Raw genomic sequence first — 20,999 nt, forward strand, 5'->3', positions numbered from 1 at the left:
TTTTATTTAATAAAATAATAAAATATTTTTATAAAAATATATATTATTTATTTTTTTATAAACAATATAAATACTCTTGAGAAGATCCTGACAATTTTTTTTTTTTTGCCTAAAGCCATGTTGGTTGAGCCGACTCTCTCCATATGTCTACCTGATTAAACAATTAAAATCAAAAAAATAAAATATGATGAGACTCAAAGTTGGGAGATTTTCATCTAACGGCATTGAACCCCCAAATCTCCCTCCCTCTACATTTAATTTTGGATTTTCCTGTAGTTTATCGTTGGGTTTGGTGTCTTTTAACCAATTAAACTCCCATTACTGTAACTGGTACTGGTATTTATGGAAAAATATGAATTAAAATTCTAAAAATAATAACATTGATCGATATGTTTAGTGTTTAAAGGTGATTCCCAGTAAAGTACCTTAAATTCCAAGAATATTCTTATGTGCATAATAAGCAATAAGTATTAATAATTTAAAATTTCATATTTGAATGAATATATAGAAAAATAACATAATACAAAAAATCAAAACAACATACTAACATATTATCATAAAAAAAGAAGAAGGATATTCTGATAATCATGTAATTCTCACTTGATATTGGATATTGAAAACATAATTATCAATATATATTTTTTAGCATCTATACAATTAACATATAGATATTAATATATCATCTTCCCCTCTTATGAGGGAAAAGAAATGTCACCAAGAAACATATCAACCGCATAAAGAATAGTCCACAAGCTTCTATAAGACACAAGAAGGCGGCCCCCCAGTAGTGTTCCCTTTTTTCTTCATTAAAACAAAGCCAAAATTGTATATTACCAAAAATGTAATTCTCGCTGGACTGGAAGGAAGCAGAAACGGATACAAAATTATGAATCCAGATTAGGGTAAGGGAATAAAAGCAATAGGATGATAATAATATAATAGCCGTCAAACTCCTTTGCACGCAAATAAACCAATAGTTAGCACCAAGTAGTACCACTCACTCATCTCTTAGCCGGTCAGAAGAAGCTATTCCTTTGTTTCGTTCTCGCTTTGTTATCTTGCGTTCCAACGCAGAGGGGGGCGAGCTTTAATGCACGCTTCAACTCTCACTTTTCCGCCTTCTCTTGGCTGGACTCTTTGTTGATTGGCCTGCTTTATCTAAATCTTTGCCCTTTTTCTACAGTGAACATGAGAAACAATTTAGGCTTCACACTGTGATGTCTAAAACACGAGGCAACACTTAGTATTTTGGTCATATTTTTACCCCTTTCTTTGACCTTTCCCTCTGCCTCTGCCGCCCTCTGTTTTTCTTCTGTGCACTAGCCGAACTCTGGTACAAGAACAGATAAAAGTTTTAATTATGAAAATAAATGAACCTTCAATCTACTCAACCATCTCGGCCGGGATCTTAGACCAGAAGAACCTACCTGTGTTGTTGCGCTGGCAACTGTTCGAGCATGCCTCTCCGCATGAGTCTCTCCGTCTGCCTCCACTTCCCCGTCACTGTTGAGCATGACCTTCAGCCTCCCTTGACTAAGCAATTTTTCTGATCGGGCATGCCTCTGTTATTGAAGTGCAAAGGTGTCTCAGATAGATCATCAATTAAGAGAGGATGTACAAGTTGTACCCATTGGCTCCTCACAATCAATCATTTTTCTCTTTATCTCTTAAGTCATGAGTGAGGCTCACAAAGGGACAAATAACCAAATTCACTTTTGAGCAGGAAGATAGGATAGACTACCCAGTGTTCGATGTGGGTAATCAGAACAAGTAGAGGAATTACATAGGCCAGATGAAAAATAAATGACATATAAGAGGCTCACACTAAAGGTAACTAAGGACAATGAACAAAAACCTAACTTGCAGCAGACAGCCAATGTGAATTCTCTCCACTGTTAGCAATTTCCTCAACAAATGCACCAATCCACCTTAGGAAAACAGCAGTTTCTTGTGCGCCTACCTGGGCAATAATTCAAATTGCGTTTTCTATGTCCCAGGTGGATATGTAAATATACCAACTCAAAAACAAGAGTACACTTTGATCATTAATTTCTTGGAGAAGATTCAAAATATATAAAGTTTAAATGAATATAAAGGAGGGAAGAGTGAGATCCTTAGTTTGAGTATGTAATCTAATAATTCACACGGAAATCATAAAAGAGGGTTTCTGCAGACACCACATTTCACAGGATGAGAATCTGGAAGGTTAATTAGGTTTTAAATGGGGCCAGAAATGAGAGAGATAAAGTTTTACCTTGGATTGTAGGTGAGCCTTCAAAGTCTCCTCTGTCAAGCAAACAATTCTTGGACATAGCCTGCACTTAAAAACTGATTTACATTTCAAGATACATCCTACGTCAGCTGGGACTGACTCCTTTTCACCCATACTCTTGGATAGCATATCAACAATTTCATCCTCATTTTTACTAGACAAGTGTCTTTCAGCAACATTTCTTCCATCATGTCCAGCTCCAATGTCATCATCATTCGTCAGTAAGCCTGCCAATTTCAAGGCAGTTAAATATCAGAACATTGAAATTTTCAATGGTTAACTACAAGTGTGCATCCAAAGGTGAATCTCTGGAATAACAAACATGGTCAAAGTAAAAGAAGGCTACCACTTGCAGCATTGTATTTTTAGCAGTAAAATGTGATACGATGATACTATCATACTGTCATACAGGGAATAAAATAGCACAAATATAGCCATTCAAATTCTTATATGTCCCATTATCCGATTAATTAATAATCTTTGCCTAGGAAAAAACTCTTATAATCAAAGTAAAGAAATGGCAGACTAATCAAAAGGCAAGTTTTGTAAAGAACAAACCAACAGTAAATATTTCCTTGCCATTCCCCCGCTGCAGACTGAAAACGTGGCAAAACAGAAATGGCACTCATGAGGTACAATACAGAAATGATACTTGTCAAAACGAGAGAGAGAGAGAGAGATCCCCCAATGGTATAAAATAATTAACCGAACAGGTATCAACTACAGACAGCTTAATATTCAACATTTGCATTACATGAAAGCACATTATCAACTTTTAACAAGGTCATAACTATAAACAACATGGAGATTCAAATCCTTAAAAGTGGAGATACCATTTGGCCTGTAAAGTCAATTTTTGAGCCTCATTAAGGATATTCCATATGATGACCTTGTGCTATCCACAAATTTCTTAGCGTCATTTGATAGGCCTTTCATTTTCATTATTTTGAAAATGAAAAATAGTAAATGGGGTTTAGTTGCTTGTTTCCATTTTCAAAAACTTTGAAACTTCTCAAAAAAATTGAAAACAAGAAAAAGATGTTTTCATTTCATTATTTATGCTAAAGTACCTTAAGTCTCTCCTAACACAAACTTTGGAAACAATTAGGCTAGAGCAACAGCATTTGTAGATGTGTTGCTTGTCACAACCCAAATGCTATAATGAAAACACTAAAACAGTTCCAGAACCATGAGAATACCTCTCCTTACACAAGAGACACTAATATGCCAAAAGTCCAAATGGAACAAGGTATAATTTTTTTAGCCAACTTCATAAGTGCCATTGCACCATCATATTTAACAGATCTAATCATGATTTATCAGTCATAATAGTTTAATAAAATATTTAAAGTCTCAGTCAAAGAACTAGGCTGTTGACCAAAACAAGTTGGGAAAAGGTTTAGCCTAGTTGCGTTGAGTTGACTCAGAACAATGCATTAAATGTCAACAAAAAATACAGAATAAGTAAAAAAATTTAAATAGTACATCAAGTCCTACCTGTTGAATGAGCGTCAACTTCTTTTGCTGAGCTATCCTCACTCTCATATCCTGAAAAACACAGTATGCAGCAAAGATTTGTATTCCATCTTTTTGTAATCATTAAGAAAAGACTCAAAAGAGTAAACATCCCATTGTTCACAGCCAAAACAATCTACAGCACATGCAGAAAGATGAAATCAATATCATTTCCAATAATTTCTGGTGGTGATAGAAGAAGAGGCAAACACTCAAATGGGATATTTGACGCTCAAAAGGAACAGAGGCCTGCAGCTCTCAAATATTCGGAGAATACAAACAATTTTACATAAAAACAGTAACAAGTAAAGGTTAATAAAAATAGAATACATGAAATTTATACTATAGTTCAATTAATATAACGAACAAGAGTAAGATTAAGAATGATTAGAAAAATTCAATCCTCCCCATCTGAGCAACAAAGCAAGAAAAATACATCTGGATCCAAGTAAAGCAATACAAAATTACTCAACTTGAGCACTGTTTCATTTAAACAACCAGGCAGCATTTTTTAGCAAACGTGTATGTTTTCCAAGGCAAATGATTTTGATGTTTATAAGCATAAAAGAAATGCTTTTTTTATGAACTTATAACAAGACCAAATGCAACCAAACCAATGTAACCAAGTACAAAACAATGCAGAAAATATAGGTCCACCATGCTGTATACAACCAAATGAATTAGCCTTAAACATGAATATGGACTAAATATTGACTAGACAATACCTACAAATCCTTCACTGTAAAACAAATTAAGAACTCAAATACGCCAACTGTCTATGAAAAGCCCAATACTATTTCACTTTATATATACAACCATGGTGTCACGGAAGGCCCTCTGGAACAGCGAATTAGAGTAGCAAAACTTTGATTTTCTTTTTTACTGCTGTAATTCCTTTATTGCTGTAATTCTTTTTTTCTTACTACTGTAATTTCACTATTAGTATTAGCTGGTTAAGACAGTAGGATTTCCCATGTGGAGGGGCTGGAATAGGACAAAAGGTTTGTTATAACCGAATGAGCGGAGGGATCTGCTGTGGCAGCACCTACACCCTACCGGTTGTATATATTCTCCTAAGCTATGCTGGAGGGAGTATCGTTGAATTGAATATCAAAAACTTCTTCTTCCTTCTCTTACCTTTCTCACTCACTTTCTTCCTTCTCACTCTCTATTCTCCCTTGCTCTGTTCTATTATGTTCCTACCAAAATCATCTCCTAATCCATTCCAGACTAGGAGCGTACCAAATTCACAAAAGAGCCGTGACATTTTGGTATCAGAGCCACCATTTCTCAGCTGGTGACCGAGAAAGAAAACGATGGCAGAGGGGACACGAATGAAGAACTTAAGAGTCCCAACTACAAGAAGCCAGCTCGGCCATGTCCAAATGCCAAAATCGGATTGATCAGTTGGAATTAGGGGCCACTCAAAGTCACAAAGCGATCATGGCATTGGACCGCCGAGTGAAGAGCACCATGGATGGATTGGAGCAAAGGCTGGAAGATTCCATCGCAAGGGTGCAAGATGAACTGAATGCACAAATGCAACAGCTCATGATCATGTTTGCTCGCCAAAACCTGATAAGATTGTCCCCTGATTTCTCACCTAGAGAGCGTAGAAAACCAATTCTACAGAGGAATAGGATGAACAGGGGACAGGGTACCTCGAAGATTGAGGGGGACCCTAAAGAGGAATTAGAAGGTTTGATGGATAGGGGTCGGGATGGCCTTGTAAATCCTCAGCATCTCGGGTTTCCGATGCCCTGGATGGAGATTCCCACGTTCAAGGGAGTCAATCCTCGATGGTGGCTGAGGAAATGTGAAAGGATGTTTGAGTGATATGGTATTCCCAAGAGGCAAGAGAATACCACTAGTTGCAGCCTATTTTAAAGAGGTGGTTGACGCCTGGTACCAAGGGAGGATTTACACATGGGAGGAATTTTCTGAAAGGTTATGTGAAAGGTTTGGGGAGAGAAGCATGGTGAACATCATAGAAGAGTTCAACAAACTAAGGCAAACCGGTATTGTGGAGAGCTACCTAAAACGTTTTGAGGAGTTGAAATCTCTCATGATCCAACATAATCCTCTCCTCTCAGAGACCTACTTTGTGTCAAACTATCTAAATGGTCTCAATGATGAGCTCAAGCCAATGGTCAAGGTGTTGAGGCCTCAGACGATGGAGCAATCTTCAGAGAATGCTAGGCTACAAGAGTTGGTGGTAGAAGCCTTAATGAGGAAGCAGAGGCAACAAACAAGGAGAATGGTTGTAGGATCATCCAATGTGGGTGGAAGGAACCTTAACCGAGATTTGGTAAAGGGAAATAGGGGGGTAAAGGGGGTGGTAGGCCCTAATCCAGCTCCTTTTGGAGAGCAACTAAGAGAACGGAGGAGATTAGCTGATTTGTGCTTTCAGTGTGGAAAGAAGTATCATGCAGGACATCAGTGTAAGAAGGAAATACTACTGTTGGAAGGGGATGAGGAAACTGACCAAGAGTTAACAAAAGAAACGGATTGTGAGGAAGGGGCAAAGGAGGACAATGGGGAAATATCCATTCAGGCCTTAAAGGGGGTAGCCAACAACAAAATAATAAAGGTAGAAGGACAAATTAAGGGAAACGGCCTGACGATCTTAATTAACAGTGGGAGTACGCACAACTTTCTTGATGAAAGCACAGCCAAAAGATTGAAGTGTCAACTCACAGGGATACCAACCTTGAGTGTGACCGTAGCTAATGGCCAAAGGGTGATGAGTACCTCGGCTTGTAATGGGTTCTGTTGGGAGATGCAGGGGGAGAAATTTGAAGCAAACCTAAGGTTGTTACAGTTGGGGGGTTGTGATGTAGTCTTGGAGGTGGATTGGATGAAAGGGGTAAGCCCAATTAGCTTTTGACTTTAATCGGATGGAGGTATCATTCGAAAAGGAGGAGAGAAGGATGACATTAATAGGGGGTAAAGAGGCTAGGACATGCAAGATGATAATAGGGAAGAGGGTGCTTAAAGGAAAATGGAGTCAGTTGGCTAGTCTGTTTTCCATCGTAGCAGCTAGGGAATTACAAAGAGGCATAGGAGATCAAGGAAATGCCTACCTGACTGTCAGTTCACCCAAGGAACTCCCTAACCAGGTAAATCACTTGGATTGTATTAATGAATTGCTACTAGAATGTGAGAACCTTTTCATAAAACCCAAATCCCGACCTCCTACCAGATAAATTGACCATACAATTCATTTAAAACCAAACACCAAACCCGTTAGTGTGAGATCCTATCGATATCCTCCACTTTAAAAGAACAAAATAAAGAAAATGGTTAGGGAAATGCTCCAACAATCCATCATTAGACCTAGCCAAAGCCCATTTGCTTCTCTTGTCCTATTAGTCAAGAAAAATGATGGATCATGGCGATTTTGTGTGGACTACCGCCAACTTAATACCATGACCATCAAAGACAAATTCCTTATACCTTTGGTGGAAGACCTTTTAGATGAACTTCACCATGCCCAATTCTTTTCAAAGCTTGACTTGCATTCGAGATACCACTAAATTCGGATGAGCTCAAAGGATATACATAAGAAAACTTTTAGGACTCACCACGGGCACTTTGAATTCTTGGTGATGCTATTTGGGCTCACCAATGCCCCAACCACTTTTCAATCCTTAATGAACAAAATATTCGAGCCCTATCTTTGAAAGTTTATGCTTGTGTTCTTTGATGATATACTCATCTATAGCCCTTCCCTTAGCCAACACCTAATTCACCTTAGGACCACTCTTGATATCCTCAAATCTAACCATATTTTCATTAAGAAATCTAAGTGTGCATTTGGTTAAAGGTAGGTAGAATATTTGGGGCACATCATATCCAAGGAGGGAATTAGCACTGATCCAAAAAAAGTGGAAGCCATGGTGTCCTAGCCGAGGCCTAATTCAGTAAGAGCTTTTAAGGGGATTCCTAGGACTTACTCATAGTTGTTAAAGGCGCGCCTAGGTGCAAGGCACCAGTTCAGTGCCTCGCCTGGGCCGAGGCGAGGCGATTTCAGTGAGGCGCCGAGGCGAGAGGCGCGCCTCATGAAACCTAGGTATGAAACCTAGGTTTTAATTAAAATCTAGGCAGCCCAATTCCTCCCCTCTTCTCAGTTCCAACATGTATACATTACAACATATTTACATTTATTTAGTTTAAGTAAATGTCCACATTTTCTTTTATTTATATTTTACCTTCCATTTACTTTAATACATAAATGTAAATAAGAAAGTACTCCTCATTTGGATTCAATAAAAATATCTAAAAAATCAAAATCCATAAGAATAAGAAAATAGAATTTTGATTTTAGTACAAACTCAGGATTTAGCAATTTTACCACCCCCAAAATACATACCTACTATTTCTTGAAAAATTTATTAAAAATCATTTTAACAACAATGAATATTAGCTATCAAAATATCGGGAGATAGTTTTTCAAAATGAAAACATTTTCTTATATGTCTTCTTATAATGCGTTAATCTTCCAGACTTAGAAAAATAACTTTTTTCAAAATGAAAACATTTTCTTGATTGGAGGGGATGATGAAGATATTGACCTTGATGTTGATGATCTCCTTGATGATGATTGATTAAAACTTTTTTATTGATTGTGGACTTGTAGTGTTTATATGTTTGTTTAGAACTTTGCATGATGATCATAGTTACCTGGTTCGTGGAACGTCCGGTAAGCAAAACGCGATACGGGAACGTGGTACGTCACTTTTCCTGGAACGCGGTACGTGGGGGATAGGCTTCTTTAGTTCGCTACTTAGTTTTTTAAATATGTTAATAATAATAAAAATATAAAATAAATAAATATTAATATAATAAAAATAAAAATATAAAATAAATAAATATTAATATAATAATTATAAAATCATAAAATTTAAAAAAATAGAATGAGATGTGGAGTCCAATAAAAAGCTTTAGCCAAAAAAATGAAATCACAACTCACGAGAGAGGCTAAGCTTTATTGTCTCCACCAGCTGATGCAACTGGGAGTCTCCACCAACTAATGCGATGGAGTGAGAGAGCCAGAGAGGCAGCAAGCGAGAGACCGAGGGGAGAGCTGACGGCCGGCGAGGGTGAGCGACGATCGAGGGCGAGGCGACGCAGGCGAGCGACGGAGCTAGAGAAAGGCAGCAAGGAAGAGCAATTGAGCGAGGCGAGCGACCGAGGAAGGCGAGCGAGTCAGCGACGGTCCGAGTCATCCGACGAAGGCACAGAGGCCGAAGTGAATGAGAGCGAGAGACAGCAGCCCGCAACCGGCAACGAGCGAACCAAGAAAGGGAGAAGGGCAGAGTGGGTGGGCGGCGGGCGCTTGAGCGAGAGGGGGTCTGAGAAAGGGTTAATGGCGGGCCTGAGTGTAGACCAAAATTAATGGCATCAAAGATCCGGGTCTTCATTACAGGGGAACTGGGACGCGTCCCCAAGCATTCCAAGAAGCAAACGCACTGCGTTCCAGTGCGCGCGTACTGGAACGTGGTTCCCGGGGGGGAGGGGCGTATTAGGTAACTATGATGATGATTGATACTTGTTTGAGTTTGAGACTTTAAGTTTGAACTTTGATGATATTTCTAGTTTAGAATTTGCATGATGAATGAATCAACTTTGATGATATTAGTTTAGAATTTGAAAATAATGAATCATTAATGATATGTATGTGTTATTATTGATAATTTGATAGTTTTTTATGATTTTACAAGATTTTGAGTTTTTTTTCTAAAAGGCGCACCTCGCCTCGTGCGCCTTGTGCCTCAGGCTCCAGGACCCTTTGCACCTCGCGCCTTTCAAAACTATAGACTTACTGGATACTATCACCAGTTTGTAAGAAACTATGGGATCGTTAGCAAACCCCTAACTGAATTGCTAAAGAAAGGGAGTTTCAATTGGGGACCTGAGGCAAAAAGAGGCCTTTAAGAAGTTGAAGGAAGCTACGAGTGGGATACCGGTATTAGGGATGCCTAACTTTAGTAAGCCATTTGTTATACCTAGGGTCGCTGGAACTACTTTCTTGGACAGGAATTCTACCACACTTCCTCTCATATACTCACGGATTAGATCTTAGGAACAAATTTAATAGAATTAACAGAAAATATAAATTGAAAGAGAATTAAAACCAAACAAGAAACACAAACCACACATGCACAAGAACACCGAGATTATCATGGTTCATGCCATGTGAATGGCACTACATCCAGCCTTTAAAAACCTCCTGAGAGTAGTCTTTATTTCCAAAAATCGATCAGCACAGTAGTGGCCCTTCTCTCCCTTCTATTTCCCGAACGCCCCAATTGTTTTCCCCAAGATTACAAAGCTAACATCACCTAGCCTTTCTCTCATAAACAATCAGCACTCGTTACAAACAGAAAAATGAGAACTCTCTCCTCATTTGCTACCCCTTGCCCTCTATTTATAATAGTGGGTGAATATCCCAATGAAGATATAAAATATTTACAATTTAACCCCCAACTTAATACTAATTATAGTTTGGGTTACAACTTCTATTTAATACTTCATTGGCCCTCAAATACAATGTTATAACTGATCTTATTAACCTATACTCTAGACAACATTTTAACACCCTTTGTCCTTGAGACAGATGCTTGTGGGGGTGGTATAGGGGCGGTCCTAGCTCAAGAAGGAAGGTCATTAGCATTCTTAAGCCAAGTTTTGAGCCTTAAACATTTGGGGCTTAGCATATATGAAAAAGACTTCCTAGCAGTGTTGATGACTATAGATAAATGGAGGCATTACTAGAAAGTATGAAGGTTTATAGTAAAAACGGACCACGAAAGTTTGAAGTTTCTGTTACAGCAGAAACTACAAACACGGTTGCGAAGAAAGGGCATGGCCAAATTGATGGGCTTGAACTACTCAATACAGTATAAAAAGGGAAAATAAAACGTGGTTGCAGATGCACTCTCAAGATGTCATGAGGAGGGAAGTGCAGCAACCATAACCACTATCATTCCTGAGTGGTGCCAACAGGTGATAAAGAGTTATGAACGAGATGAAAAGGTGAGGGAAATATTGGAGAAGGTAGCCTTAGTGGACGGAATGTTGAGATATCATGGCCGGATTGCAATTGGGGATAATGAAGATCTCAAGAGAAGAATCCTGCAATCATTGCATGAATCTCCAATGGGGGGACACTCGAGGATCCAAAACACTTACCTTCGGGTGAAGCAACTCTTTCATTGGCAAGGGCTTAGGGTAGAGGTAAGGAAGTTTGTGTTAGGATGTGACATTTGCAGGAGGTGCAAGAATGAGAATGTGGCCTAACCTGGGCTCTTACAACCCCTGCTAGTGCTTGAGCAAGCTTGGTCTAGTGTCTATGGATTTCATCGAAGGTTTGTCAGTCAGAAGGGAAAGATAGCATATTGGTGGTTGTAGACTGATTCACCAAGTTTGCTCACTTTATAGGACTTGCACATCCTTATACAGCCCAAGAAGTGGCTAGGATCTTCATGGATCAGGTAGTAGCTCTGCATGGGGTTCCTAAGACAATTATTTCAAATCGTGACAGGATTTTTACAAGCATCTTACGGAAGGAGCTTATGAGGGCATTGGGAACTAAGTTGAATATGTCTTCCACCTATCATCCCCAAACAGATGGAAATACTAAGCGAGTAAATCAAGGCTTGGAAACTTATTTAAGATGTATCTGCATCTTGCAACCCAAAAGCTGGCATAGATGGCTCTCCTTAGCCCAGTGGTGGTACAACTCTAACCACCACTCCTCCATAAAAATGTCCCCATTCGAGGCTCTCTTTGGATACAAGCCTCCTCTATTGCTGGCTATAGGAGAGCACCCCACTACAGCCTCAGTAGAAGAATACTTGCAACAGAGGAGGATGGTATTGCAATAGCTGAAGCAAGAGCTAGCCTCAGCTCAAAATAGGATGAAGCAATTTGCAAATAAGAGGGGAAGTGGTGGGGAATTTGAGGTGGGAGAGAAGGTGTACTTAAGGTTAAAGCAACTCCACTTGAAAGCTATTACTCAAAGGCTGATATGCTCCCAAGTATTTTGGTTCGTTTTCCATATTGGAAAGGGTGGGAAAAGTGGCTTATCGTCTACAACTTCGGAAGGGAACCCATATCCACCTAGTTTTCCATGTCTTCTTATTGAAGAAGACAGTAGGATCTGAACAGGTGAACCCAGCAATGCCCACAATTCCTAAGGAGGCGAGTAGGGTGGAAGAACCGAAAGCAATTTTGGACATAAAGGTGGTTTACAACCAAGGAATTCCACTCATCCAAATGCTAGTTAAGTGGCAGGATGGAACAACAAGAAGCAACACTTGAGAATATTTGATTTACTCAAACAATACCCAAGGACTGCCAGCCTCCTCAGCATTTCTTGAGGACAAGAAAGGTATAAGAGAGGGGGAATTGTCACGGAAGGCTCTCTAGAACAACGAATTAGAGTAGCAAAATTTTGATTTTCTTTTTTACTGTTGTAATTCCATTATTATTGTTGTAATTCTTGTTTTCTTACTACCGTAATTTCACTATTAGTATTAGCTAGTTAAGACAGTAGGATTTCCCATGTGGAGGGGCTGCCGGGCTGGAATAGGACAAAAGGTTTGTTATAACCGAATGAGGGGAGGGATTTGCTGTGGCAGCACCTACACCCTATCGGTTGTATATATTCTCCTAAGCTATGCTGGAGGGAGTATCGTTGAATTGAATATTAGAAACTTCTTCTTCCTTCTCTTACCTTTCTCACTCACTTCCTTCCTTCTCACTCTCTTCTCCCTTGCTCTGTTCTATTCTATTCCTACCAAAATCATCTCCTAATCCATTCTGAACTAGGAGCGTACCAAATTCACGGAAGAGCCGTGACACATGGCAATATCACATAATTAATAATTTTCTAAGCTGGTGTCAGATAGCTTCATATGGATATATTGAGATAGTAGATGGTAGAAACCCAATAATGTGCCCACAGAGTGGAGTGAAATAGTATCTCAATGTGGGGCAAGGCACCATGAATGCCAAAACAGGTGGAAGAAAAATGAATTCAGTGTTTAAAAATATGACAGAACTGGACTGATTCTCTCAGCTAACCAGTTAAGTAAACAACCTCACGTCAGAAACTATCCCATTAACTGATATTTTTACTACCACTCTATGTAATTAACAACAGAGCTGTAATAAAAGCCTCTGGGGGAAACTATTCGATCATGCACTTCTGAGCAACAAAGATAAATTTGATGGCATATAGCATGAACAACTAAGTAGGATAAACAAACCAGAGGAAGAAGATTCATGATATTCTCTAACTCCAGCAACAGCATCTTTATCATCCTCTGCCTCTGTCTCTTCTGTGGCTTCTGCCTCTACTTCAGAATCTGAAGAAGAGGAATCCGATGCGCCATCACCTTCACCTCGTTCAGTCCTGTAGAATCTCCTTTTGATCATTTTGCTTTGCTGTTTTCAGTTAGAGCCAAGGAAAAGAGTGAAACCAGGGCGTTTAAAATTGACTACCTTGCAACAATCAAGTAAACACCCAGTGAATTAGCAATACAAAGTCATGATCCTCAGACAGTATTGAAAACCAACAAAACACGTCATTACCTGCATGTTGAGATCCTAATAATCAGACGTGTAGCAAGATTATTGGACAGGTACCTCACCTAAATCTAGTCTATACAATTAAGACCACTATCCTTTTCAGTTGGCATGATTTTATTAGCTCAGGTATCATGTTAGCGTGATTATTGGTGTCAAAATTACATCAGATATGCTCTCACCGCGTTAAAACAATTTGAACATTTGCATAAAGTTAACGAACTCACGAGAAAAGCTAAAAATAGCTACCACTGAAAATAAATTTTCACGAATGACGATCAAATTTTTATCAGAATCCACCAAAAAAAACGGAAAGAAATATTGCAAACGAAACTCAACGTCGTTAAACAAACGAAATAGAACTACGAATCGCCACTAAAGTTAGGGCTCTGAAGCGTCCATACATCATTGGAATCACCATATTTATTCATAAGCCGACTCAAATGAGAAAAAGCTTTGGATTAGGATCCAATGCCTTAGGTTCGAGTCAAAATTCGTAAAACAACTTCAAACAAAAGAAAATACGTGATATAATAGGGGCTTGCTACTCGAACAAAACGTCCGAACAGAAACTTCTGATGCACATAGGTAGGCGCATTCAGACAGAGAGCGAGACAGAGCGGGAGAAGGAGAAGAAACCTGGAGAAGCGAAGCGTCGACTGTGCGATCGGGAGTAACGAGGCGGCGGGGGAGGGTTTTTTCTGCGGCGAGGGAAGCCTTCCACCAGCCAAGAGTAACGCAAACGGGAACTCACATCTTACAAAGAATTACACATTTACTACTTTTTTTGACTAAATGGTATTTCCCCCCCCCCCCCCCCCCCCCCCGGTTTAAATAAGGGTAAATTACGCTGTCATTTTTTTATATTAGGTGAAATTCAAAACATCTTTTTTCCATTTTTAAAAATTACAATGATCTTGTTTGTGGTCATGTCATGACGTTCAGTTTGAATGATGTTGTTTTTTCTGCTGTATTCTCCATTTCCGAACAATCCCTTATTTTCAACTATGATTCTTTCTTTTTGAAAGACACCTCAGCAATTTAGCAAGATTTAATATATATTTATTAATGAACAGTACCCCATTAAATTTATTAGGGTTTATAATTAAATCTTAAGAGTATAGTTGTTTGCCTTTACTTAGAAGGTTAATAACTAGAGTTGGCAATAGTTCAGTTTGATTTCAATTTTTGTTAAAATTATAATTAAATTAAATTTAAATTATTAAAATTAAAATCAAATTATTATCTATTAATTTTAAAAATTAAAAATTATAATCATAATATTTAGTTTCAGTTTTAACCATAGTTTTTTTATTTTGATCCATAATCTCTAACCAGATTTTATTTTTTTAATATTCAATTAATTTTTTTATTAATAATTATTTAATTAATAAAAAATAATTTCAGATTAGATTTTATTTTTATTTATTAATTACTTTATAAATATTAAATATTTTATATATTTATAATGCATTAGTTAAAATACTTATAAAAAATGTACTAGTCAATATATATGTATTATGTGTATATATAATTTATTAAATAAATATTATATATATATATATATATTCAGTTCAATTATCTATACATTCGATTCAGATTTTGATTTGAATTTAGTGAAAACCATAACTAAATCATACCTATTGAAATAGTATTCAATTTTTTTCCAAACCAAGCAATTATTCAGTCAAATGATTTTTAACCGCGTTGACTGATTCGATCTTGGTTAGATTTCCTACGATTTTTGTTGCAATTGTTATTTCTATTAATAACCTGATTTATTTTGAAGTTTTTGTTATTTTTTAATTTTATTTTATTCTGTTTTGAGAATTTTTTTATTTTATGCTTAATATTTTAAAATTAATTTAAATTATATCTTAATTTATTTAATACGTGTCGATCGATGAGATCGCAGGCTGATATGTCAAATTGTTGACCCAGCAATGAAATGGCCTCGTTTTAATAGTTCTTGCTCACACGTCATTTCACAAAATCGCGTTTAATCCACTAGTTTTCTCTTCCCTGTTGTAATTTCAAGCTCCCGATTGGTTTAATAGTTTCATGCTTGCGGCGATGGTTTTCCAGCAACTGGCGGTGGTGTTCTTTGGCTGTTTTGGAGTGGGTTACGCTAGCCGCTAGAAGCGACGGAGAACAGCGAAGCGCTGCTATCGTCATCTGATCATCTTCGTCATCGAATGACTGCGATCTGTCCGTTGGTAGATCGAGAATCAGGTTGAGTGATGGCAGGCACTTGGCTTTCAGAGAGAGATATGAGGGCCAGAGAACAAGTCCAAGTCCAACCACGCATCACCCCGCTGTACACCTTATTTCCACCCAAAAAGCCACCCTCAAAGCTATCCTTGCTTAAATTACCAATGTACCCATTGTGTGTAATTACTAAAATGGCCTTTAGCCAGACTTCATTTCTCTTTCTCTCACACCAGAGGCTGAATCTCCCTTCCAGTCAACGCCTCTCTCTCTCTCTCTCTCTCTAGTTTCGACCGTGCAACCCTTCCTGTCGTTTCGATTGTCAAGGTCATCATTTCTCGTCCGTGCAACCTCATCTTTGACATTCCTAGGGCTCGCTTCGACCTTCTCCCTATCTCTCCCATTTTTCGCACATCTCCATTGACTCTGATCTATAAAGAGATAAGCCTTTTAAATATGGATAATGCTATTCGGCCAGAAATAGAGCCCGAAGAAGTGCCATCCCAGAAGGAAATTACAATTTCACCCATACTCCAATTGACACAAATGCCCATGTTCTAATTTCAGTATTCCCTCCCTTCGACGCTCAGTCTCTCACTCTCTTCTCCCTTCTCTCACTTTCTCTCTCTGTGTTCTCTTGTTCTACCCTATCCATTGCAAAATATCTCACTCTTCTCATTATCTTCTCCCTCACTTGCTCCCTCTTGTTCTCTCTAGCTCGAAATTTCCCATGGCTGAAAGACAAATCGGTCATAGTGTGAGCCTTCTTCTCGGATCAAAAAGGGTCGTCGTCTTCCGCCCGTGTGACTTCATCTCCGGCCCTCTCTCGGTCTCTTTCACTCTGAGGCACTCTCACGTCTCCATTAGCTCAGATCTACAGGGAGAGAGGTAAGTCTTTTAGACATTTTAGTCATTAGCACATCTACGCGTTTTTTGGGTTTGGCCGAGACTTTAATGTTAGATCTAGAGAGATTGGGTCGTTGGATCTTGCTGATTTTTGGGTATGTTGGTTGATGGGCCCTTAGCTATCGGGTGGTCACCTCTGATCGCCGGAAACCACCGGTGACGGTGGCCGGTGGTGGCTGTCAGTGTATTTTTAAATTTGGCCAAAAATTAAAAATCATATCTACTAAAATCTAACCGTTAAATATATCCTATTTTTTTGTATGTTATCTCTCTTGACTTAGTGTTTGTGATGGTAGGCTATGATCGTAGTAAGCTTCAACCGGCAGTGGTCGACGGCGGCGTTGGTGGCGGCGGATACATACATACATATTTTTACATATTCTGTTTTGTAATTATTTTAATTTATATTGTAAATATTAATATTGATATTTAATTATGAATTTGTATTGAAGATGTTGAAGTTAATATTGAATTTGTATTTAATTTGTGATATTTGAATATTGTGAAAGTTAAAATTAAATTGATTTGTATTTGTTCTGTAAATTTTTTAATTAAAATTATTAAGTTTATTGAAGAATTGAATGGTAAGTAGTTTTTGTTAATTTTATTTGAAATTATTAATGTGTAGATATATTTTAAATTTATATTAAATAAAGTTTAATATTGAATTTGTATTGAATTGGTGGTATTTGTTTTGTGAATTTTTAAATTAAAATTATTAAGTTTAGTTAAGAATTGAATGGTAAGTGGTTATTATTAATTTTTTTTGAATTTAGATATTTATTAATGTTTATATATATTTTAAATTTATATTAAATAAAATTTTTAAAAAAATCAAATAATTTCATGTGATGCATAGAGATTGAGTTGTACCTTTTAATTTTTTTTTAACTAAATGGAGAAACACCACGGGAAGTACTAATTGTTCAAAAATTTGTTCATTTGAGTTTAGTTTTATTTTAATTTATCAAACAAATTATGCATTTCTCTTAATTGAAATTTTCATTCTTTTAAAAATTGTATTTAGTACTAAGATTCAAAAATCATAGATATATATATAATGAGTATTATTAAATCATAAAAAATATAAAATGAAAGACTTTTTGTAAATAATAGACTTACCAACTCATTCCCCACTTTGATGGTAGAGTAAATGAAAAAAATATTCTTTACAAATACCTCTTTTGTTTTGGTAAATGAAAAAAAAATTAATTAAAAACATCTTTTTCTTGATTTAAAGTAAGAGAATTAGGAATTATTTTAAAAAAAAAAAAAAAAAAAGATGAATCCAATTGGTGGATGTGAATATGAATTGAGCCAAGTTAAGTGATTTTTTTTTTTTTTTGTACGAGTAAAGAATTTTTTTAAAAAAATGTATAATACATTAAGTGTTTATTTACTATATATAATTACATCATTTACATAAAAACGTTTTGACTGTTAATTTTCATATTAATAAAAATTTAAATTTAACTTCATACACATTAATAAATATAAATTTAAATTTGATATTAAGCTAATTTTAAAATATATATACAAATTAATAAATATTTAAATTTAAATAAAATTAACAATAACTACATAGCATTCAATTCAAATATTCACAAAACAAATACAAACTAACTGAATTTATTAACATTTAAATTTAAACCAATTCAATTTAATTTTAACCTTCACAATATTTAAATATCACTAATTCAATACAAATTCAATATTAACTTCAACATCTTCAACACAAATTCATAATTAAATATTAACATTTACAATATAAATTAAAATAATTACAAAAGAGAAAAGAAAATATATGTATATATGTAATAGTCGCCACCAACGCCTCCGACGACCACCGCCAGCCGAAGCTTCTCATGATCAGAGTCTACCATCAGAAACACCAAGTCAAGAGCGTTAACATACAAAAAAATGGGACAAATTTAATGGTTAGATTTTAGTAGATCTGAGTTTTAATTTTCGGCCAAACTTAAAAATATATTGCCAGCCACCACCGGCCACCGTAGCCGGTGGTTTCCGGCGATTAGAGATAATCACCCGATACCCAAGGGCCCATCAACCAACATACACAAAAACCAGCAAGATCAAACGGCCGAAACTCCGTAGATCTAAGTTTAAAGTTTCGGCCGAACCCAAAACCCATTTAAACACACTGCCAGTCACCACCGGCCACCATGGCCGGTGGTTTCCGGCGATCCGAGGCAACCACCCAACACTCTTATGCCCATTGACAAACATACCCAAAAACCAACAAGATCCAACGGCCAAATCTCGATAGATCTAAGTTTAAATCTTCGGCCAAACCCAACACTCACATATACTTTTGCTGAAAATCATTTTTTTTGTAAAACTAGAGACATACCTCATTGTAGATCGGACAAGGATGGAGCCAAGGGATGCTGGAGATACTGTAACAGAGGCTGGAGAGCAAGAGATGGTCGTAATGAGCCCAAGGGAGATCGGAGGCTCGGTCAAACGTGCAGGAGAGAAAGAGAGAGAGAGATGGCCTTAACAAGAGGAATGGATGAACAAGCCTCTTCGAAGGGGAGCATGGGTTAGGCAGAGAATATGAGAGAGAGAGAGAGAGAGAGAGAGAGAGAAAGAGAGAGAGAGAGAGAAATGGGGTTGTGAGAGAGAGAAATAAGAAAATGAGAAGAGAGTGAGAGATTGGGCCAAATCTCTGGGAAAAGTTGGGATGGGTCAGGCAGAGCGAGAGAAAATAATTTGAAATTTGAAATTTCAACCACCCTCATTTCATTGAAAATATCGTGATATTTTGGAGGTAATTTTGCGATATCTATGGGGTGGCACTTCTTCGGGCATCACTTCTAACCGAATAGCATTATCCTTTAAATATATTACTCATAATTTTCAGCAGACATCCATCATATATATATATATATAAATATTTTTTTAGATTTGGTCGAAACTTTAAGATTAGATCTAGAGAGATTGGGTTGTTGAATATATCTTATTGATTTTTGAGTATATTAGTCGATGGGTCTTTGGGTGTCGGATGGTTGCCTCTGATTGTCGAAAACTACCACCACGGTGCTCGGTGGCAACTAGCAATGTGTATATATGAGGTATTTGAATTTGATCAAAACTTTAAACTTAGATCTACAGAGATTGGGCCTTTGAATCTTGTTGATTTTTGGGTATATTGGTCGATGGGCCATTGGGTGTCTGGCAGTTACCTTTAATCGTCAGAAACCACGATCACGATGACTGATGGCGACTGATAGTGCATTTTTAAGTTGTGCCCAAAAATTAAAAATCGGATCTTCAAAAATCGAATCGATAAATCTTGCCTATTTTTGTGTATGTTAACCCCATTGACTTAATATTTTTAATGATAAGCTTTGATCATAGAAATTACCGGCCAAAAGTGGTCGCCCGTGGCCACTAGTGGCGATGGGCTGTTTTTGCTAAGTAAATATATATTTGTATATTTTTCTTTTTTACACTTTAGTTTTTATTGTTTGCTTATGTTGTTTTTTATGGTAACCAATTTATTGTTGAAATGGAAGATGATTTTGTTGTTGAAATGAAAATTAAATAATGTGATTTGTTTTGAGTTATAAAAAATCATGATTTGTTCTTATATTGTGTTTGTGCATGTAGATATTAAGAAGGAAGTTTGGGTCTTGTTGGCGAATGAGAGAGAATAAGGTTTATATATCAAGGCTGGTAAATGGAATTCATTCACTGGCGATGCTAAAGGAGATAAATTACAAAACGGTGTTAAAAAGAGAACGATAATTTTTTTATATTTTTTTGTGTTGATATTTTATGTTATGTTTTAATTTTTTAAAAATAAAATTTTAATGTATCATTTGATAATTTTAGATTGTTTAGCTTTATTTATTTATTTTAATATATTAAAAATAAAATAAATATGATTTTATTTGAATATTGTGAAGGTTAAAATAAAATGATTTGTTAAAATTTGAATATCAAAAAATTAAATTGGTTTGTATTTGTTTTGTGGATGATTGAAGTTAAATTATTAGTTTTAATTAAAAATTGAATGATAAATAATTATTGTTAAATTATTAAGTTTAATTATAGTTCCAATGATAGAAAGGCACTTTATTATGATAAAAATCAAACAAGTTTTATTTCCCGAAGCAATTAGCCTTGTAGCGTTAATAAGTGACAGAAAAATAAATAACGAAAGAAAAATGAACCAATAAAAAAAAACAACATTAAGCAAACAAGATAATAAATTAATGTAGAAGAAAAAGTAATATGTAAATATATGTATGTATGTATGTATGGAAGTCACAATTGTCATCATCAACGCTCTCTATAAAAAATGTTCACGATCAAAATCTATCATTAGTAACACCAAGTTAAAAGACTTAACATGAAAAAAAAAAAAGATCAAATTTAATGGTTAGATTTTAATAGATCTGAATTTTAATTTTTGGTCAAATTTAAAAATGCACTGTCAGCCACTTCACCAACCACCGTAGCCGGTGGTTTCTAGTGC

General features: G+C 36.5%; 1 protein-coding gene across 3 annotated transcripts; it reads right to left on the reverse strand.

Annotated features, from left to right (window-relative positions):
* Nucleotides 1–735: 735 nt before the first annotated feature.
* Nucleotides 736–14,165, reverse strand: LOC127810686 (uncharacterized). 3 transcript variants are annotated; one of them, XM_052350282.1, is made up of 7 exons: nucleotides 14,021–14,165; nucleotides 13,063–13,240; nucleotides 3,770–3,820; nucleotides 2,255–2,499; nucleotides 1,428–1,562; nucleotides 1,265–1,330; nucleotides 736–1,177 (listed from the first exon to the last, which is right to left on the reverse strand). In XM_052350282.1, the coding sequence occupies exons 2-7, from the start codon at nucleotides 13,229–13,231 to the stop codon at nucleotides 1,100–1,102; spliced, it is 744 nt and encodes a 247-aa protein (XP_052206242.1). In that variant the 5' UTR covers nucleotides 13,232–13,240; nucleotides 14,021–14,165; the 3' UTR covers nucleotides 736–1,099. The 3 variants fall into 3 exon arrangements, with proteins under 3 accessions (XP_052206242.1, XP_052206241.1, XP_052206243.1); XM_052350281.1 differs by having other exon boundaries at nucleotides 13,063–13,293; nucleotides 14,021–14,158; XM_052350283.1 differs by having other exon boundaries at nucleotides 13,063–13,297; nucleotides 14,021–14,106.
* Nucleotides 14,166–20,999: the final 6,834 nt, after the last annotated feature.

This window comes from Diospyros lotus, chromosome 9 (assembly GCF_014633365.1).
Source record: "Diospyros lotus cultivar Yz01 chromosome 9, ASM1463336v1, whole genome shotgun sequence".
Classification (NCBI taxonomy): Eukaryota; Viridiplantae; Streptophyta; class Magnoliopsida; order Ericales; family Ebenaceae; genus Diospyros; species Diospyros lotus.

Bases quoted from the DNA above. Each gene is read 5' to 3' on its own strand.
- LOC127810686 (XM_052350282.1), bottom strand. From the start codon at position 13,231: ATGATCAAAAGGAGATTCTACAGGACTGAACGAGGTGAAGGTGATGGC. The intron at 3,821-13,062 runs GTTTGTTTATCC...TGTGTTTTTCAG, and splicing joins TCATGAATCTTCTTCCTCTG to GATATGAGAGTGAGGATAGC. The intron at 2,500-3,769 runs GTAGGACTTGAT...TGAAATTGGCAG, and splicing joins AGTTGACGCTCATTCAACAG to GCTTACTGACGAATGATGAT.